The sequence below is a fragment of the Cuculus canorus genome, chromosome Z, assembly GCF_017976375.1.
Source record: "Cuculus canorus isolate bCucCan1 chromosome Z, bCucCan1.pri, whole genome shotgun sequence".
Lineage (NCBI taxonomy): Eukaryota > Metazoa > Chordata > Aves > Cuculiformes > Cuculidae > Cuculus > Cuculus canorus.
The window spans coordinates 11090382-11111855 of NC_071441.1; the positions used below are offsets into that span (position 1 = coordinate 11090382).

Here is a 21474-nt window from a genome sequence, read left to right on the forward strand (position 1 = left end):
CAAATGGATTTAGTGGTCTTTATGTAAAATTTAAACAAAGTAGCAAGCTTAGTGCTTTTTGTTTATAGTTGTGATAAACATAAGATGGAAGAGGTTTTTTTCCTCCACATTTTTATGCTTTCAGCAAACTTCAAAAGAGTTTGAAAAAACCCACAAAAATCTAGTAATACATACTAGAGTTTTCTTTAATTCAGGTTTTATTTGGCCGTTAATTTCTGCATTGTACATTTTCTAAATGATCTTTGATTTTGTGGTATCTGTGTTGTGTTTTGCTTTTTTGCAGATAGCGACTCAGATCTCTGTACTGATTGCTAAAGTTGCCAGGGTGGACTGCCCAAGGCAGTGGCCAGAACTCATACCCACTCTTCTAGAATCTGTCAAAGTCCAGGATGATCTTCGACAACACAGAGCATTACTTACCTTTTATCATGTTACAAAGACCCTGGCATCCAAACGGCTTGCCGCTGATAGGAAACTTTTTTATGATGTAAGTAAAGTGCTGCAGTGTTGTAGAGAATGCAAGCACATATTTACATAGTTGCTGCTTCCCATGGTTATCTGTCACTGCATTAATGGCAGACATGTTGATATTAAAATCAATTAAGTCTGGCATCGAAACAGAAGTGAAGTGCTCCTTTGCCTGTTTTACTGGTTAGATGGATTTAAGGCAGCCTAGCCCCAAGTCTAGGTCTTTAGGTCCTGCAGTAATACAAATTATTAAAACTGCAGAAGTAAAAATAGATAGTGTATGTGTTTGTAGTTCTGTCCCCCTCGATTTTAAGAAAGTAATTAATGATAAAAAAAATTTAAATAATAAGGTACAATGATCTGATGGCAAACGGGCTTATCCAGAGTATAGGATTTAAGGATTTTTTTTTTATTATTTTTTTTAACGCATCAGAGTTGTTACTGTTGCTGCTGTTGTGACTGTTATGGTTAGTATTAGTGTATTCTAGTTGATACACCTCCCAGTACCCAAAGTGAACCCCCAAAACCTGAATAGGTTGAAACTATTAATAATTACCCAATGATGTATTTTTACAACTTTACAAACATGTCACTGAATAATTATCAAGTTTCTACTGTCTCATCTATACTTAGTCAAAGGAGCCAAATATAAAGGTCATATGTGCTTTTGATTCCACGGATGTAACGTGTAGCAGACTAAGTGCAGTTTCTTAACTATGAAGTTGTCAAGTGCTACCATAGCTGAATGAGAAATTCTTTGTCTTCCATTTGTACCATTTAGATAGCTTTATCAGGTACGCACTCTTTGGAAACTGTCATGGGGATTTAATCTGAGATTTGTGCGATGCAAGCTAGTTAGAAACTGTCATTCTGTATTTCAAGTAACTAGAGCTGGAGTTTGAAACTATAAACAAAGTAAAGTTTCAGTGTAAGTGTTCTTAATATTGTTTTTACTAGCGATAGTCCTGTGACTGCTAACTGTGTCCCAGAGTAAGCTGGTTCAGGTAGTAACTGTGCCATAAGATAAATCAAATCTTGTGGGGAGAGGAGATGATGAGGAGAGATTTGTAGTTTTTTTGAAGCCTCATACTGTTTGAGAGACCTGTGGCTGTATTTAATTAAAATCAGATAAGAGAGGAGGCCTATCTACTTATCTTCAAAATCGGAGAGTTATAGACTAAGTAGTCAGGGGAGCAGATGAGTCTCTTGTAACTTCTTCAAGCTAAGACAAGATATTTTTCTGGAAAACATCTTTGTGTAACATCAGTACAACTCAGTATGACAAAGAAGCACATGAGACACATGTGGCCCACGGTATACGATAAAATGGATTAAATAACTGAACAGTGTAAACTGATCTTTAAGCTTTAAGCATTTGTTATGCTATAGCCAAATGAATGAAAACAAATATATTGTTGATCTATCTTCCTTTTTCAGCTTGCGTCAGGTATTTATAGCTTTGCATGTTCCTTGTGGAATCATCACACTGATACATTCCTACAACAAATTTGTGCAGGGGATGAAGCTGCAGCCACAAATTCACTGGAAAGAACCTTGTTGTCATTGAAAGGTAATAATATAGAATGATGTTAAATATAAGGAATCAATTAAGTTTCTTCACAGTGAATGGTTAAGACATCTTTGGTCAAGCGTTAGCGTTCTCTAAAAAAGGCATGCTCATTGGGAAAAGTGGTAAGCTTGGTTTATTTTATCTGTACCTTTAGCAAGGCAGGAGGATTGTTTATGCAGAAGGGGGAGAAGAAACACTCTGGTTTCTCAGTGTGTACCGTTCTGATATGCATGTTGAGAGAAGTTAAATTCAAGGAGGTGGGAAAGTGGAGGGCATAACAAAATGCTTTTTTGTTTGTCTTGCAGTGTAGACTTGCTTCTGTCTTTAGGCACGTAACTGAGGAAACTGAGATACAAATTTTGTTGTGTTAAGTTTGCCTTGTGTTCAGTGAAGAGGTAGCCATAGCAGTCAGTTTAAATTTCAAGATTGATGCTCAAGTATTAATCAGTGGGATTAATACAATCCTTACTGTACTTGGCTGCCTTAATGAATTGGTATGTTTGTGTACAGTGCTTGCAATGTAGATGATACCAGTCTTGAATTGTTTTAGAAGGTGCCTCATGAGGCTTCTTTGAGTTACTGGCAGTGATAAACCTGAGTGGATTATGGGCTCTAGTTGACTGTACTTGGTCCTTTTCCTGCTCAGAATCTTTCAGAGGTTGAATATATAACAGCTTTTGCAGAATTTTTCTCACGATTCAGTAATTATTGGAATTATCTTCATTATTTTACACATACTGTAAATTTTGAAGTAATTTTATCAAGATTAGGTTCACGTTAGGAATGACTGAGGCATCCAGAGGCCCAAAATTAAATTTGTTTTTGATGTGGAAAATTGAGAGAAAGGCATAGCAAATGTAACTCTAGTCATGATCAGAAATCTGTTGGAACAAGGGCTGGAACAAGTTACATAAGTAATTTTTTTTTTCTTAGTGCTTCGTAAACTGACAGTCCATGGATTTGTAGAACCTCATTGGAATGCAGAGGTGATGGTAAGTGACATATATCTGTTTCTAGATCTAGATTAGAAATCTTTGTGGTGATTTCAGGCATTAGAGCCATGTTTAAAAATCGTTGAACGAAACATAATAGTTGTTACGTGAAAGATCAAACAACGTGTTCGCAAAGTGGTCAAACTGTCAGAGCCTAGCTAGATTGTGAATGTTGTAACACCAATGGCCTGCTGTTTAAAAAAAGCCACAAACCCCTTTCCCTTGGGGTAAGGAGGAGGGGATTTGGGAGTCCAACTACATGGTTTTAGCTGCTGAAATTAGCCGGGCTGGGGTTAAACCAGTTTACATGTCGCATGATAGTGACACACCTGTTGCCAGATGGAAGGTGTCATATGTATTCTCTCCCATCATTTGAAGAGGATGTTTTCATTGGATGATTAATGTCATGTTTGTCCTCTCAAATTCTGTTAATGGAATTTTTCTGAGATGAAAGCCTGTGGTATGCAGGCGATCAAGGGACTGGAGTGATGATGGGGAGAGAAGACAGAAACCCTAAGCATCTTCCTTAACCCCCAGCACTACCTGCTCTGCTGAAGAAATTGTGTACCCATGACCTACGTCCTAAACTAGGAAGCTGAGAACAGGGAAGAACTGGATAAGCAGATTGTAAAGTATATGTCCATATTTACCTATACCTCCTTCTAGAGATGGTATCATGTTTGTGTGGTACTAATAAGGTCCGTTTGGATCACCTGTGCAGTCTGCTAGCTAATTATTGTTTCATAAGGAAATCAGTTGTCCAAGATAATCAGTTACTTCAATCAAAACTGATAACGTGATGTTTGAACTAGTAGCACACCTGAACTGACTTCAATTTGACTCAACTTTCTTGTCATAATAGAGTGCAAAATAAGCTTCATCTTTAAAAGACATATAATTTTATATTTTTCAGGGTTTTCTACATGCAGTGTTTGAACGGCTAAAACAGTTTTTGGAGTGCAGTAAGTATCTGAATATTCCTCCTTGGATTGGTCACTAAATACTGTAGGCCGGATGAAAACATAATACAATTTAGTGCATCATCATTAATCATTTAGGTGTGTTTTTTATACATGCAGAGCTATTTAAATGCTGCTGAAACAATCATAAAAGTCTTCTGTAAAAATGCCCTTTTATATCAACGGACTAAAATCTCCCCAAAATTCTAATTGAAGTGATGATGCCAATTAATAACAAATAATCTTAAGCCATGGATTGACAAAATATTCATTTTAAAGTATGTAGGAGCTACTACAACCCAGACTATCTTGAGTTTTCTTCTTTGAGAGGGTTTCCTGTTCTTATTGGAATTTTCTATGTGTTTTGGTAAGTGTCAAATGGAAATAAAGACCACATTCACCTTTGTGTACCTGATAACTGGAAGAGCAGTAGTCTAAGACAGATATCCACAGGTTAACGCAGTCAGCAGAAATATAAGCTAACTGGCATAGTTTGTACTTTTGCAGGGAAGTGACCTGAAGCAAGCAAAAAGGAGATAATCAGCAGAGTTGCATCTGAATTCACTCTCATTTTTGGTTTCTACTCTTGTAGTAGACCTCTGATACAAGTCATTCATTCACTTGGAGCCTGTCAGGTCATTCTTTTAGGATTCAACTACACTTTTTGTGAGCATAGATGTCTAAACTGAGTAGAAAGAGTTTTCTGATGTAAATGAGGTACTTGGTTCAGGAGCCCGTGCTTAGGTGAAAGGGGCTGACCTGGGCTCTGAGCCTTCTTTCTAGAAAAGGTGGAAGCTGTCTTCAATGCCAAGATAAAACACCTTTTTTGTGTGCTTATAAAAGGCAGGCTTTTGCATGCAGCTGTTTGCCCCTTTGACTATATCATGGTCATGCTCTTTCTGTCCCTTCTTTCATTTTTGGCAAGATGATTCCCTAGCTTTAATAAGCTGAATTGAAAGCCATCCCATCCTGAAACTTGGAGTTATTGTAATCCCCTGGAACATGTAGACTGTGGGGTTGAATGTGCTACGATAAGAACTAAGCTGAAGCTTCCCATTTCCACCTTCTAATCAGTTAGTTGTTTTGCAGAAGCAAATATGACTACGTTACAAGATAAGTATTTACGTGTGTGATATAATGGCTCTTCCCATCTTGCCTTCATTATGGCTCTTGTTTCTCTTTTTTATTTTTATAAAAGATTTATCTACTTTTTTTGTTAATTGTGAGTATTCTCCGGTGTCCATAATCAATTGTTTTTTAAGAGCGGGATTTCCAGAAAAGCACGAAACATAATGTGGTAAGGATACTACATAGTTTTAATAAAAGGGCATTTTCATCTCTTCAATGCTTTTTTATTTCTTGTCTGTGTTAGCATTTGCTTGCATTATTTTAATTCTTTTATGACTGAGTTTTCTGTAATGATGGCCTGATTGTTTTGTTCTGATCAGTTACAGTGAGTTTCACTGCAGCGGAGAGAAATGGTTAAAGATTTTCCGCTGCCCCCTCCCCCGCAGTATTCATTACCTTGTATTTGACTATGAATTTTTCTGCTATATGACTTTTTTCTGGCTGCCATAATCCCTGAACTACAGATAGAGCAAGTTGTTCTCAAGGGATGATTTTTTTTTAAAATTTAGCTATCCTGAAAGAAAAGGAAAGTCTGAAAAAATGATAGTTATTAAATATCTAATTTACCAGGTAGAAGTATAAGAGCCGAAAATGTATGCAGAGATCGTCTAGAAAAGACCATAATTCTGTTCACTAAAGTGGTAAGTAAATTCTCTATTCTGTTACTGGATAGTTCACCATTCTGAAGGGGCAATCCCCATTCAGAAATGTACATTTCTTAAAACCAATAGGTTTCAAATCTTTTAAAGAAACGGAAGGCATTGTATCTTATAACTACTTTGTTATGAAATATATTTTTTGAAATTTTTTTGAAGAAAAGGGTATCTGTTTACTGATGCTAACATAAATTGCAGGTGTGAAGAATACATTTCCTTAGCTCAACAAAAACCTAAATGCAATTTTTAACTATTTAGCCAGGATTTTGCTCAAAAAAGAATTCTGAGAGGTTTGTTACAGTATTGATATCAGCAGTGATGAGTAAAGAAGGTAAAAACTTTGCAGAAGTATTTAAATTGCTATCTGTAAGGCCCTGTTAGTTCTGTTGAATAACTGGCCACTTTTAGTTTATGGAAAGAAAATTAACAAAGAACTCTCCTACCCTCTGTGACATTTATGTTATATAATACATCTGGAGTTGTCAGCTAATTCTATGCAACCATTAATTGTATAAATTATCAGAAGGTAATTTTAGCATTGTCACTTGCTCAGTTTTAAAGAGCTGCAAAACCTACAAAATTCCCATTGTTTTCAGATTCTATTTTGAGGCCATGAATCTTATTTAAATATTCAGACTGATTATCAGAAGTGGGAGGCATGTACTGGCTTCATGAAAACTGAGCTGAAGGTGCTCTGACCCAGTATTCTTAGGTTTTGACATGGTACTTCTTACTTTGCACTAACAAACAGTATTTGATGCATGCATCTTATTTGTTAGACCTGAGGAGAAGAAAAAAACTTTAGTAATAGATAATCCACCACCTGTAGAAATTCAGATGCAACAATTTAGGTTTAGACATTTTTTGCAGCAGTAAAGGAGATTATTGGAATTAACCGGTGTGTTCTAGACCACTGGCTGGAAAAGCTCACCTGAAGAAGCAAGTGCTTGTACTGCAGTGGAAAGGGAGAAAATAGAATAAAAAGTTCTTTCCATCATGCTTCTAGTTTTCTAATATAGATAAATTATCTGCTAAAATGTTCAGAGTTTTAAGAATGGCTGACAGATTTTATTTACTATGTAGTTAGTAACCTGGTCTAGTTGAAAATGGGTATTGTTCCTTGAACTTACATTCAAAATTACCTTTTTTTAAATCAAGAATTTCAGGGCAAAATAATGCTTCATTAACCATTGTCACTGGTCTCTTCCTAAATTCCACTCTGGGTTCAGTTTTCTTTTCTGTAACTTTATGCAAATAGGCACTTGTTTTTGATAGTTATAAAAGCATTTAATAGAAGACTTGCACAAACCATCATTTGATTTCTTTTTTTTGGTCTTCTACTTCAATAACTTTTAGCTTTTGGACTTCTTGGATCAGCATCCTTTTTCATTCACGCCTTTGATTCAGAGGTCATTGGAGTTTGCTGTAAGCTATGTTTTCACAGAAGCTGGTGAAGGAATTGTATTTGAGCGGTTCATTGTACAGTGCATGAATCTCATGAAGATGATTGTAAAAAATTATGCTTACAAGCCATCCAAAAATATTGAAGGTACTGCTGCTATTTATTAAAACGTTTTTTATATTTTGAGAAACACTTTTCTAGTTGTTCCCTATACTAAACCTCCTGTGAGACATTCTTAATGCTTTATTAGTTAGTAAAGCGTGCTTTTGTCACTCTATTGATAATTGTTACAGTGATAACATTTTAATATATATAGACCTTGAGTTGCTGAAGTAATTTTAAATCCGTAAGAAGCATGAATGTATTTTCTTCGATTGCTTTAGTTTTCATTTTTAAGAAGTACTGAAGTATGGAATTTGGTTTACTTTCATTAAATGGTTTGATACATTTTTCTCTTCAAAAATGTTTGATAAAATGGGGTGTTTGCTGTAATGTAAGTAGTATTGATACACTGTGTGCTCTGTTTTTCTTTTTTTTATCTGAGGACAAGAATTTCTTATCTGTTGATTTATTTCTAATTTTACTAGACTACTGTTTGATCATTTAGCCACTTAAATGTAATTTGGAATTTTCTGTTTTATTTCAGATAGCAGTCCTGATACTCTTGAAGCACATAAGATAAAGACAGCGTTTTTCACTTATCCAACGCTAATGGAAATATGTAGGAGATTAGTCACTCACTATTTCCTACTGACGAAGGAAGAATTAATGATGTGGGAAGAGGACCCAGAAGGCTTCAGTAAGTAGTATGTCGTATAGTTGGTTGCAGTTTATTTAGGTATTTATATAAGAGTTTCATATCCGCATTGACTCCACAAATTGCTCACTGCATAATTGGCTATTTTGTTTTCTGCAGTCTTGTTACATGGACAGGTATTCCCTCTAAAGATTGTTGTCCTGATAAAGAGATTTCTCAATAGTCTTTGATATTCACATATCTGATTACTAAACCTTTTTTGAACCATGGTTGAAATAATAATTTTTCCTTCTTTTACTTGTGAAATAATAGCTGTAGAAGAGTCAGGAGGAGATTCTTGGAAATACAGTCTCAGAGTAAGTGCTTCAGTTTTATAGAAAACCATTCAACATTTCTGATACATTTCTTGATATTCGTGTAACCAAGACAAATGGTATTTAGTAGAAAGATATGCTTGCACTTTTAAAAAAAAAATCTGAAAAGGAATTCTATTATCATTAGTATAACTTAACTTTTTTCATTTACCAATGTTCAAACATGCTGAAATGCACTGGAAAATCTTCTCTTCATGTTCTAGGAGGGCAGTAAATGGAGTTTGCTTCGGCACTTGTGTAGTGTCTGATTATTAAATACAGCAGAATTTGTCTCTTTAAACTGGTAACTGACATTAACACATGACTTTGTTAGTAGATGTGGTGAATGAAGAAAGTTGGAGATGCATATGTATTTGCATTTTAGTTCGGATCAAAAATAATCTATTGTAGTGAATCTCTCAGCTATCGCTGCTGTGTTTGCTTTGCAGGGAGATCTCAAAAGTTTATTTACTGAGTTACTTTGGTTTTAAAACAAAAAAAAAACAACCCTGTGCTTCTAGTATGCTTCAAGTGCAAATGGCTGCTCAATCCAGATGACTCAACTAGAGCTAATCAAAAAAAAACCCTGTGACTGACCTATGGTACGGTCGCTGGCTCCTCAACAGCAGCTGTTTCACTCCACACATCCATTGTTCTCCTGCTTGACAAGCTGATACAGATATAGTCACCAAAATCTTGCTTTTGCAAAAATGCAGACTGTATAGTTGGAAGAGTGATATTTCATGTAACACTAATTTACAGTGGTATATTGCATTTCAAATGACATTTGGTGTTAGGTATTCAGCACCTAGGAATTTTAGCATAAAACGTGTTTTAATCGCCTTTCTTTTGACAGATTCTAAAAAAGATCTTTTAATTTTTCAGCCGTGCACAGAAGTTCTTTTTATTGATATTTTCCATGAATATAACCAGACACTTACACCTGTGCTTTTAGAAATGGTTCACAGTTTACAAGGTAAGTTCTTTAAAAAACAAAGGAACTGTAATATGTAGAAATCTTTATCTTTACTTCTGTTAACTATTCAACTATTTTACCTTATGATTTCTAGCTTTATATATGATATTCACTCCTTACTTTTAGAAGAACATGTTAATACTTTAGAATTATTTCTAAACCTACTGTAAGGAAAACGCAGTGGGTATACAGGAAGAGGAAATCCTAGGGATTCTTTTATTTTCATAATAGCTATTTTAGGTGATTGACAAAGATTGGGGCATTTCTACTTTCATGAAGTTTGAGGCTTTCTTGAGAATGATCAACAGTAAATTACGCTAATACATTCTCTAGGCTGTTTTTTACTGAAATCTTTGTTCAAATGTTGCAAGGCAGTTTATGGTAAATCTGCCGTGTCTCTGCCAAAATCTTGGGCAAAAACCTTTAAGAAAAGATCAAGTTACGTTGTCATTTTGAAGAGTTCAGAGGACTTTGCAAATCTGAACAATCTGTTCTAAAAATGTAGTGTTTGTCTATATGAAGACTGAAGTCTTCATAGACTGAGGAATGATTTGGGTTTACTTTGCCACCCCCAAACTGAGTTTTATAGTGGCCATGAAAGAGAATAAGTGGTAGCTGCCACTGTTTACCCTGTCATTTCCACTTAGGTTGTATTCCCAGGTTGCATCTCACCTGATGTACAATACTTGATTTTGGAACTTGTCAGAATGGAGCAAAACACTCATTTAATAGAAGCTAATATTCTGGGAGATGTTTCTGACTTCACATCTAGAATCTTTTAAAAAAAATACTTGGTGTACATAAGTTTCAGGGTGGCTTGCTGTGATATTGGGGATTGTAAAATATCTCTTACAACAGAGTTGTCAGATATTTTATTGTGCAGAAATTATACTAGTTAATACTTCCATGCCAGAAGGTACATGTATGCTTTTTTTTTTGGCTTCTCAGGCCCCCGGCAGCCATTTCTGGATGTTTTCAACATAAGAATTTCTGTTGCAGTGCTAGATGATATCAAGAATTAATTAATTCTTAAGATTTTGGAAAGTATTTACTTATACATTGTAAATACACATGCACATATATACTAAGTGTATAGGAACTAGGCCGAGGACTCTGGAAACGCTAACACGTGATCGACAGTCTTCATCAATTTGTGGGGTTTGAGTCTGTTCATTTAAAGACATGCTTCTGATTTACATGCATATTGCTGTTAAAAATATGCTGCTTCGATGAAGTCACTCAAAAATAGGATATGGAAGCAGAGATATTTAGTGTATTCACTGAAGGAAGTATTTAAACTGTTTTATTCACAAGTTAGGGTATTTAAAAAATGGCAAAGCAGTCTTAATTCACAGCATGCTTAATAAAAGTATGAAAGTGCAGAATTGCTTGTGTTCTTTGTTTTAGTCACACTTTTCTTTTTTTATTTTTTTTTTTAAACTTTGTCTTGTAGGATCTACCAATGTGGAAGATACCAATGCTATACTGATTAAAGATGCCGGTACATTAAATTTTACTTTACCTATGAAATAACGGAGGTGCTTTTTTGTTTGTGCTTGTCTTCTTAAAAATTGTATGAAGAATTTGCAATATTTATTTTTTAAAGCACTTGGAAAGTGGGACCTAAACCCTAAATCCGATATTATCCTTGCACTTGATGTCAGTCTCTGTTTTTCAAGATGTGTAAAAATTCAGTGCTTTTTTCAACTTTTTATTGAAACAAACCCCTAGACAATCTCCCTTACTGTCCTGTCCTTTCCTCTTTGCAAATATGTGAGCTGCAGTGCCTACATGGAGGTACTCTGTCCATTTTACAAGTAAGGAGATTTTACGGCAAAAGAAAATCGTCTAAGACTTCTGATGGAACCAGTTTTGGTGTCAGAATAAGATCTTCATTGTTTCAGTGGCTTTTAACTATTTTCAAGAGCCTAAATTTTTTCCTGCAATACTTTACTTTAACTAAAATTTCTTGCAGAATTCCCTTCATCATGCTCTGGTAATATATCTGTTAAGGAAATTATGCTTTAGTTATGTTTTCTTTATTATGTTTAGGTAATAAGAATTGGGGTTTTTTTAAATGTAAATTAGACTGATTATTTAGCATTAAAAATTAAACCTTGAAGCAAACAATAAGCATAACTATTATTTTTTCCCAGTGTATAATGCGGTTGGACTGGCTGCTTATGAGCTGTTTGATAGTGTGGATTTCGGTCAGTGGTTTAGAAATCAACTATTAGCGGAACTACAGGTTTCTGATGACAGGTAAACACCTTGGTTTATTATGCCTTTACCATTTAAATTTGAACTATTGAAACGAATCTGGGAAAGATAAAATGTCCAATATTCGCAGACTTAAAAAATACCCAGTATTTAAACATATCCACTAAACAAACAGGTGTATGAAATACGTATAGATAACTGATTCAGTCACAGAGGGACAGTGTTTCTGACAGTTTCTGTTTTTGTTTAAATTAGTGGGTGGTGGATGCTTCCAGGATTCTGTAAAAGTATTATGTCTGTCTTCTTGCATGTGTTTTGAGTTCACTAAACTTGCTCAGCACAACCACCTTTGCTCATTGTAAAGGAATATCAAGGTAATTAGGCCTCCTGAGACTCTAGAGCCCTTTAGGCAGCAAAGTCCAGTTGAAGTGTGTGGAAATAATTTCTGTAAAACTGTAGCCTAGCCAAAGCAGCGATTTGTTCTTCACTAACTATAGTTTAAGTACAAGCCCTCTGTAGCACATTTCAGTTAATTTTGTGAGCAGTAAAGTGGATAAGTAAGGATCTGTGTTGTGTTGTAAACTGTGAATGATTACAGGCTAATTACTTAAAGAGTATTATATAGCCACTCTGCTGTGGGTTTTCCTACTCACCAAGGTCCCCTTCAATTGGATGGCCTTCATGTGAATTCCTTTGTTCTGTTTAGTGGATATCATAGTGTGCTTTGAAAGGCCAGTATTGCCATCTCAGTACAGACTGAGCTGTCCATCTCTACAAGTGACTAGAAGACAGTGTTCCTCCCTATTCCTCAAACTGTCGCTGTTCCCTCAGGAGAAGGACAGTAACTGCTATTGTACGTGTGACTCTGAATAAGTATGTCCTGTTTTTCTTATAAGGGTCATTGGTTGTGACCCTGATGTCCTTTGAAGAATTTTACTCTTTTTTTTCTTCTGTATTTTCACTTCATCGTACTAGATGTAGCTGCTATCTGAAATATAAACTTATTTATTTGCTGTTATCCTTAGGAGCTACTATAAATTGATTTTCCATAATGAGTTGCTAGCCAGCTTTTCTTGTTTCCGAGTGCCGGTTATAAACACTTCCTTTACAAATACAGTTCTGTTTCATGTAGCATGGAAGATCCTGCTAAAATTACAAATATTAAAATGCTTCTTTCCATTAAAATGAAATTATTAACTTTTGGATATATATAACCTTATTTCAGAGTCACAGAATAGTTGCCACAGTTGTTTACCTAGTGTCTCCTAATGTTTTTATTGCTTTTCTCATTAGTTGGCTTTTTGTTATATGATCTCAGCTTTACCTTGCTATCTACTGGCAGACAGGTATTCTAATGATTAGGCTAAATGTCAGAAGAGCAGGAAGAAATGAGAGATCTCATATATGTGATTGATCATTTATTGTTGTGCCAAACCTGCACCAGTCTTTGAATAAAGCTGCCATGGTGTTTATATCACATGCTGGCTTTGGCATTTTTATGCAATCTTCCCATATAACATAAATAAAACTGACAAGTCTTTTACAGTTGATATAGTTGTATTTACAGTTGGGAAGACATCCGATCTAACTGTTTGTTTGTCATTTGTGATATCTCACGGTGAAATTCCTGTTAAGACTTCTTGCGCTAGAAGTCATCCAAAAGTTTGGAGCCTTGTTTGCTTCAGCTGTGTCTGCCAGCGTCAATGGGGACACGGTGGCAAAAAGGGAGACAGTGTTAGTAGTTTGAGTGAAGTGCTGCTTTAGCGACAGTCTCAGAAATACGGATACAGCCATCAAAATCTTGCTAGAGTTATGCAGACTGTATAGTAGGAAGAGTGATATTTCATATAATACTAATTTGCTACAATATAAAGTGGAGTGGAGGGTGTATTCTACTGTCCTACAGAATGTCCCATGGCAATTAACATACTTGTTCACAAACCGTTTCACATTTGTGAACACAAACATATATGTTGTCTGCAGTAACTGTGCTGTATTTTATTTTCTTTGATTGTTTTGTTTTCTATTGATAGTGAGACTAAAACCATAGCAGTATGAGCAGTGCAGCATTGCATTGTCAAATTTATCACTTGACATAATGTTTAGTTTTGTACTGAGTAAAGAGAAACTTTTCCATAATATGAAAATAGTTTACTGAATACAGTCTTTTGCAATAATTCGGTCTGAAACAGCCTTTCCTGCTGAGAAAGTATCAATATGCCACTTAATACTTTGATATCAAGCAAGATACTTTTGACTTGAATGTCTGTATGCTTTCCCAGACATCTTGTGAATATTGCAACAGAAGCTGCCTTATTTTGGAATATGGTCCTCACTCCTCCCATGAGAGCTTTAGGCCCAGCAGCCTCTGTCTGCTTATACTTAGTGTGCTCCTAGAGTGAAAGCTGGACTGTGCTCCAGTCTGAACTTGTGTATCCGTGCTAGTGTCACAAATTCTGGTTCACTGAAGATGTGATTTGTTAATTATCTTATGGTTAGGGGAATGTTTAATAAGTAACATTTATAAAATATAAAGAATCCTCAGTAATTTCAGTTTTAATTGCTGTATTGATGGCTTACAAGGCAGGAGTTAATTGAATTAAAAATACATTTAGGATAACAAGGCAAAATAATTTGTTACTTAAATCTGTGAGTAGGGTTCATCTTGCCTAACTTCATATGTCTGCAAGTTAAATGTTTAGATCTGAGCTACTCTTTCTGATCACAGAGCTGCTGTTTTTCTCCACTGATTATTAAAGATGCTTTTCTCAATCATTATGTTAGGTAATTCAGCTTGTTATTATTCTGGTTCTTGTTTCTTTCTATTGATTCTAAAGCTGTTTGTTTTGTGCCCTTGTGGCTGTGATGCAAGATTAGGTAATGTCAGTTCTTTGAGAATACTTTTAGGCTGGTGACATGAAGTACTCTAGCGGTTGCTGTAATGCAGTACTTATGTTTGCATTTTTAAATTGTATCTGACCTAAAATTTTGAAATAAAAGGTGTGTCAAGGAAATTGTTGAAAGGTACGGTGAAAGCATTACATGCCATGATGGCAGTACTAAATGTATGATTTATGTTTAGTTTTTAATTGATATGCGATGTGCAGAATAAATTGTATCTCTAGTGAGATCTTCAAGACTCAGACATTTAAGTTGAAAGTTATCTTTCTCAGACTAAGTTTGTGTTTTCTGATCCTTGTAGTGAAGGATTTTGATGAAAAAGGTTTGTGCATTAAAGTTCTAAAATTAGGCTTGACACAATCTTTTAATAAGTATTTTTGGAATAATGCTTTCCGAGTGATCCTTAGATTTCTACAAGTATTCTACAACAGCAAGTTTAATGGGTTAATGATTACAATTGGATGTTTTTCCCCACTTGTAAAGATATAAACCAATACGTCGACGAGTAATATGGCTGATTGGACAGTGGATCTCTGTAAAATTCAAATCAGACTTGAGACCTATGTTATATGAGGCAATTCGTAACTTGCTTCAAGACCAGGACTTAGTGGTAAGTATAAATAAGTAATGTTTTAGGTTACACATTTTTTCTGTAGACACAGGTAAAACATAAATGCCGTACCTTATGTAAACTTGATTGAGAACTTCATAACATTGCATCTTGAAGTCTATTGCAAAAGATAATCTGTGGGAAGTGACGGTGTTTGATAGTGGAGATTGTGAACAATTATGTCAAAGATGTGAAACAAACCCTTGAGATGCTCATTAGGTGATGATCTCTGTGGGAAAATGAATTGCAATAGCAACATTTAGTTTTTTTAAGAAGAAAGTTGTGGAGCATCTTGAGATAAATAATTTTCTACATTTTGTGTAGAACAAAATGAGTTATTCTGTCACTAGTCTCTGCAGTACACGGTATTATTTAACCATCAACATAGTTATCTGCTAACAGAATTTGCTAAATGGCATTGGTTGCTAGGAGGGTTGAATAGAATTCTGTGGTTTCAAGCTACAGTTTCAGTTTGCCAGCAGGTGACATTGAGTTGAGAATCTGGTTTTGTGATTTCTTTTGTTTTTTGTTTTTTAAACAAACACACCTGGCAGCCAACAAATAAACCTAGCTGCTTTGTTATGGCAGTCATATAAGTTATTTCTGTGATTTCAGACAGCTTTAGCAGAACAGGATGTGTTGCTGCTTTCTGAGCACATGTATATCTACCAGGGAGGAACACGCTAACTTGTTATTTGATTCTGTGCATTTTGGATGACAGCAAAGCATGAGATAAACCCAAGTTATACTCCTCCATTGCAAGAGGTTTTTTTTATTATGGGCTCTAGGTCACTTTGTTTAATTCTTTCCTGACTTTTCTGAAAGTTCTGCCTGAATGAAGGGTAGCAAATAAAAATGTTAGTGTTGAACTAACTAACTATTCTTAAAAGATAACGGAACACATAGAAAGATTCAGTTGCCGGAACTGCGGTTGGTTTGATATTGTCAGATATTATGTTGATAATCAAAGTGTTTAGTGGATGTATGCATGATGCTTCTTGACTTCTGTCTTTCAGGTCCGTATCGAGACGGCTACAACACTCAAGTTAAATATCCTTTTATTGGCAAAGATATTTGATTAGTACTTAATTCTGAGTTACTGGAGACAAAACAGTTTTAAACTTGCACAAAGATTATAATGTGAAGGATTATCCATGGAATATGTGTTTATTTGAGTCTTATACCCATCTGTAATCTATATTTTTCCTTATTTTTCCTTTTCTATATTTTTCCTTAATAGTTGTTTACCTGTAGATGTGTTTGAGTTCAGAACTCAACAGTTCTTGCCGGTAAGAGTATTTATATGGATGTATTCTGATGTGCAGATCCATAGAGGAAAGCAGGAAGAAAACAATTTCTAATTTTATTTTAAGCCAAACTATTTAGTAAACACTTCGTGTGTGCATAGTCTTTATAGGCTGAAACATTTAAAAACTTACGATGTTGCTGCTAAGGTTGCTGATGTGCAATAAATAGACAATTCAAAACTTTTTAGTATTATGACTATTACAACTTCCTACCATTGTGTTTTGTACTGTACGTACTGTGGGTTACCAGACGCTGTTTCTTCGTGCTACAAAATATGAATGCTGTTTTCAACAAATAAGTGCCCTCACCAGTGTGTCTTTCCAATATATCTGTCTCATACAGTATAATCCAATGTGCTGTTTCACGCAACTATTAAATAAAAGCGTGTGGTTAAAATAGCACCTTAAAACCAGACTTTTTTGGTCTTCTGTATTTGTGTTCTTTTCAGATCATCATTAATGTTAAGTAAGTAACATTAAGAAAGTAATGAAGTGTCAGCTGTAAATATGAGAGAGATTTATTTTGATCACTCATTTAGCAGGTGTGTTTTTTTTCTCATTTGATTATGACTGCCATGTTAATTGCAACTGTCTTGGGAACAAACAAAACAAAAAATGCAGAGTGCATCTACTCTGTAAATGTTGGAATTGTTTAGATACTGAACAGAAGAAGACATCTTAAATTTTATCTGCTGACCAGAAAGCTGAAAGACTGCACCTTTGCAGTGACTCTAGCAAAGTGCTCCTTCTGGAAAGACAGCCTTCAGCTTTCTAGTATTGTATTAGTGAACTTGTGTTTATATTTACCCAAATATGAAAAGTGTATATGTTTGAATTGATCATGTTTGAACTGTTACAGAAGAGAGTGCATCTGATTTTTTTAATTATCTTATTTAGTCAGTAATTGGCTAATGTGCATTTTTTGAAATGAAAGTGTAACACTTTGCATGCTTTGTAATTGTCTTTCGGAGTTTATAGATGCCTTAGAGTTCTAAGTGTACAGAAAAATCACCAGTTTATGCCACCAGTTTTATTTTTGACGGTCTAATCCATGGGGTTTTATTTTTCTTTTAGTATCTAGAATGTATGTTTACGCTGCTCTTCCAGCTTCTTCAGGAAGTAACACAATGTGACACCAAAATGCATGTTCTTCATGTCCTGTCCTGCGTGATTGAAAGAGTCAGTGTGCAGGTACGTTTTTATAGACTTTGATGTTAGCTTTGTACTAGGAACACAGAGGTGGACTTGATGTTTTTGTCTTACACGAAAATAGTAGAAAAATGTCATCAGACATGGTAGATGCTTGCATGAGCTGTGTTACTTGGTTCTCTTGTCACTATTCAGTTCTCATTTATCGTTTCTGTAAAATATTCTTGCTCATTTACTACTTCTTTATTTACTATGTATTTTTGTATTGACTCACCTTTTAGAATACAGGAAGGTTACACTGCTTATCTTAAGGCATTTATTGCAATTTTTTTTTATTTCCACTCTTTATTCTATTTGTCTTGTCTTATATCTGAACTAGTATTTTATTAGATCTTACGTATTAAAAGATAATTTTGGGATTCAAAATGCTTCACACTGCTAGGGACTGTGCAGTTAAATTTATAATCTGTTATTGGCACTGATAGGGATGAGTGCCTGTACAGTACTCTCCTTAACTGCATGAAGAGTTTCAAGTTCATGATAAGAATTTTCAGTATTTCCTTCTTAGTGTTGAAGTATATTCTCCAGCTTAACCATAAAGAAATTGAAGATGCTATTGCAGAATTAAAAAATAAATTATTGACTGCTTTTGGCTCGCTTTTTTTGTTGTGCAGTATTACTGTATTAAGGACAGAGATGATGCATAGTTTTGAATCCTGTCCTCTTTCTACAAGTAATCCTATCTGAAAGCCAAATGTAGCTTTCCTAATTTTCCCTTGTAAGAAAAGTTTACATGACAGCAGATTTCTCTGCAATTTAGGGAATGCTAGGGAAGCAGCAGAAAAACAAGTTGATAAATAACCATTTAATCTGTTTAAGTTACTTCCTAGTTAAATACTTTAGAAGACAAAATAGATTAGCCTCATAGTATTGTAGAGCATCACAGTCAAAATTCAGGACAAACCTCTGGAGGGTGTGTAGTCCAATCCCTGTTCAAACCATGGGTAACTCCAGAAGTTATTTAGCATTTTTTATTCCTAGGACTGTATCTGTTTTTCTTAAAGGGTGTTGTTGTTTAGGAATCCTATTAAGTGAAGTAAATATTAACACAAAAATATCCGTGGTTATCAGATTAAATATTTGTTTGTGTTCCATTTTCTACTTAAGCTTGATTGCTGTGCACAAATGTTACCATAGGTAATATATTCTCCTCAAAACACTGTGTAGTCATAGGGTATGAAATGTGGTGTTTTAAGAAGAGGAAAGAGGAGTAAATTAAAGCAAATTCTGTACTTTTATTGTGACAATAATAAGTCTTGAATAGTTTGGAAATTGTCCTTGGGATAAATTGATTGCCTTGTTTCACACATTAAGAAATAAATCTATGTTCTGAATTTCAGATACGACCACATGTAGAATGCTTGATTCAGTATTTACCACTCCTTTGGAAACAGAGCGAGGAGCACAATATGCTGCGATGTGCCATTCTAACCACCTTAATCCATCTTGTCCAGGTAATGGGTCAGAATCACATAAATGTTGTCAGTATGTCCTGCAGTTCTTACGTGTTCTCTGTGTGTACGTGTATACGCAGAGAGAGGTAAAAATGAGGAATATTTTGATTTTGTGGGATATATCTAAATGCTTTTCAGTGTTATCATAAAGACATGGTTCTCTCATAGTGGAGATAAACATAGTTGCTGTTAATCACTAAACTGTTTTGTTTCCAGGGGCTGATTCAGTAAAAACAGCTCTTTATGCAGATCTGCTTGTGTTCTTGTGATTCTGGTTTTGCAGTCTAGGAATTGAACCTTCTTATTGACTTTGTAGTCTATGTGAAGGCACTCCTGTATGTCCCAGCCAGCATTAGGAGAATTAAGTCTCTTCTTACAATTGTTTTGTATGGTTTAGAGTTGATTCTGCTCTGTAGGTACATCTGTTTCCTTCTTTCTTTCCATTCAGCTCCAGGGATGTGGAATTTCTGTTTTTTTTTTTAAATTACAGACCAAGATACAGGCCACTACAAGTTTCACTTTGCCTGTGCTTTAAGTTTGCATTTTAAATCAGATTAGCATTACATGTTCAAATCATAACTGTTAGCTTTAATGTCTCTCAAGGATGTTGGCATTGACTAATTGTGAATACTCTTGTTTATTTAGTATTACTTTTTATTTAGTATTTAGTATTACTTTTTATTTCTACCGTTTTTATTGTTACACTTCTACTGCATACCCATTCAGCCCTTTTGCAATGATTTCTGCAACTTTTTTTTATATGGCATGTGGGAAAAGTATTTTATCCCTTCTTAAATTTCCTACTTGATGTTATATTCTCTTCTGCTTTGCTCATATGTAATAGCAGCTCTGAGCTGCCTGCTTTGTTATGTAAGAGATTGGTATCCCATTCCATTATTCCCACTTCAATCTCTTATATTTTTTTTTCCCCTCCTTTTGAGAATTTCCATGCTTATAATTTTCTTTTAACTATTCTTGAATATCTCTTCTTACTAATGTCTGTGTTAAAACGGAGTTGTCAGAATTGTTCAAATGTCTGAAAGCAGGGACTACTACCTTACCTTTGTTCGTGACTGTGGCTTTCAAGTGCAGTAAGTGACAGTAATATAAAAAATAGAACTGAACATACTGACTCTTAGGCCATTGCTTTTGTCTAATTTTTCTTTTACTTATTTGTGTAAAATTTTTCTTTCCACGATTTATTGCTTGCATTTATCAGCCTTAGGTTTCATTTGCCCATAATTGTTAATTTAGTCAAAGTGATTTAGTTCATTTAGTGTCTTACAGTTCTCAACTAAAGAAATTGGACGATACTTGATCTCAGATTTTGCCATATACAATTCATACCTACGTTGACCAATATTGTATCTAAATGAAAGTTGCTGGTAATCTGTAGTCAGATAAATGAGTTTTAGCCTTGTAGAATCACAGAATAATAGAATAATCTAGGTTGGAAAGATGCTTAAGACCATGATCTCACACTGCCAAGCCCACTACTAAACCGTATCACTAAGCATCACATTACCACGTCCTTTAAATACCTCCACGGTTGGTGACTCAAACACTTCCCTGGGCAGCCTGTTCTGGTGCTTGACAACCCTTTCGATGAAGAAATTTTTCCTGACATCTAATTTGTTTTCCCTGTTGCAGTTTCTGGCCCTTTCCTCTTTTCTTGTCCCTTGTCACTTGGAAGAAGAGACAAACATCCACCTCAACTACAACCTCCTTTTAGGTGCTTGTAGAGAGTAATAAGATTTTTCCTTATCTTTCTTTCCTCTGGGCTTTCCAGTTTCCCCAGAACATTCCTCTTCCTTCAGTCACTCTCCATAAGACTTGTTCTGTGGACTGTTCACCATCTTTGTTTTTTGATTTGGATACACTTCAGCAACTGAGTGTCTGTCTTGCACTAAGGGGCCCCAAACTGAACACAGTATTTGAGATGTAGCCTCACCAGCCCCAAGTAAATGAGGACAATCAATTACACACCATTTCTGACACAAGCTAGGATGCTTTTGGCCTTCTTGGCCACCTGGGCACACTGCTGTCTCACGTTCGTCTGGCTGTTGACCAGCACGTGACCTTTTCTATTAGGCAGCTTTCCAGCCATTCATCCCCAAACATGTAGGGTTGCTTGGAGTTGTTGTGTCCCAAGTGCACAACTCGGCACTTGGCCTTGTTGAGTCATGTACAGGTGGCCTCAGCCCATCAATCCAGCTTGTCCAGGTCCCTCAGTAGAGCCTTTCTGCCCTTGAGCAGGTCAACGCTCCCACCTGACTCGGTGTCATCTGCAAACTTACTAATTGAAATCCATTCACCAGAACTCTTTGGGCCTGGGCACCCAGCCAGTTCTTTACCCAGCAAAGAGTACACCAGTCCAAGCCGTGAGTAGCCAGATTCTCCAGGAGAATGCTGTAGGAAATAGCGTAAAGACTGCTAAATTTCAGGTAAACAATATCTACAGCCTTTCCCTTATCCACTAAGAGGGTCATCTTGTCATAGGAGATGGGGTTTG

The 21474-nt window shown here is 35.5% G+C and overlaps 1 protein-coding gene across 4 annotated transcripts in view; it reads left to right on the plus strand.

Annotated features, from left to right (window-relative positions):
- Window positions 1-21474, plus strand: part of IPO11 (importin 11) — an 87774-nt gene that overhangs the window by 21899 nt on the left and 44401 nt on the right. For all 4 annotated transcript variants that reach the window (XM_054053750.1, XM_054053753.1, XM_054053751.1 and 1 more), the window contains 16 exons: window positions 284-487; window positions 1906-2038; window positions 2972-3030; window positions 3944-3992; window positions 5688-5758; window positions 7130-7322; window positions 7822-7974; window positions 8245-8288; window positions 9171-9261; window positions 10715-10762; window positions 11418-11523; window positions 14866-14992; window positions 16009-16042; window positions 16241-16281; window positions 17374-17490; window positions 18849-18962. In XM_054053750.1, the coding sequence (XP_053909725.1) occupies window positions 284-487; window positions 1906-2038; window positions 2972-3030; window positions 3944-3992; window positions 5688-5758; window positions 7130-7322; window positions 7822-7974; window positions 8245-8288; window positions 9171-9261; window positions 10715-10762; window positions 11418-11523; window positions 14866-14992; window positions 16009-16042; window positions 16241-16281; window positions 17374-17490; window positions 18849-18962 (1584 nt within the window). The remainder of the gene's footprint in view (window positions 1-283; window positions 488-1905; window positions 2039-2971; window positions 3031-3943; window positions 3993-5687; window positions 5759-7129; window positions 7323-7821; window positions 7975-8244; window positions 8289-9170; window positions 9262-10714; window positions 10763-11417; window positions 11524-14865; window positions 14993-16008; window positions 16043-16240; window positions 16282-17373; window positions 17491-18848; window positions 18963-21474) is intronic.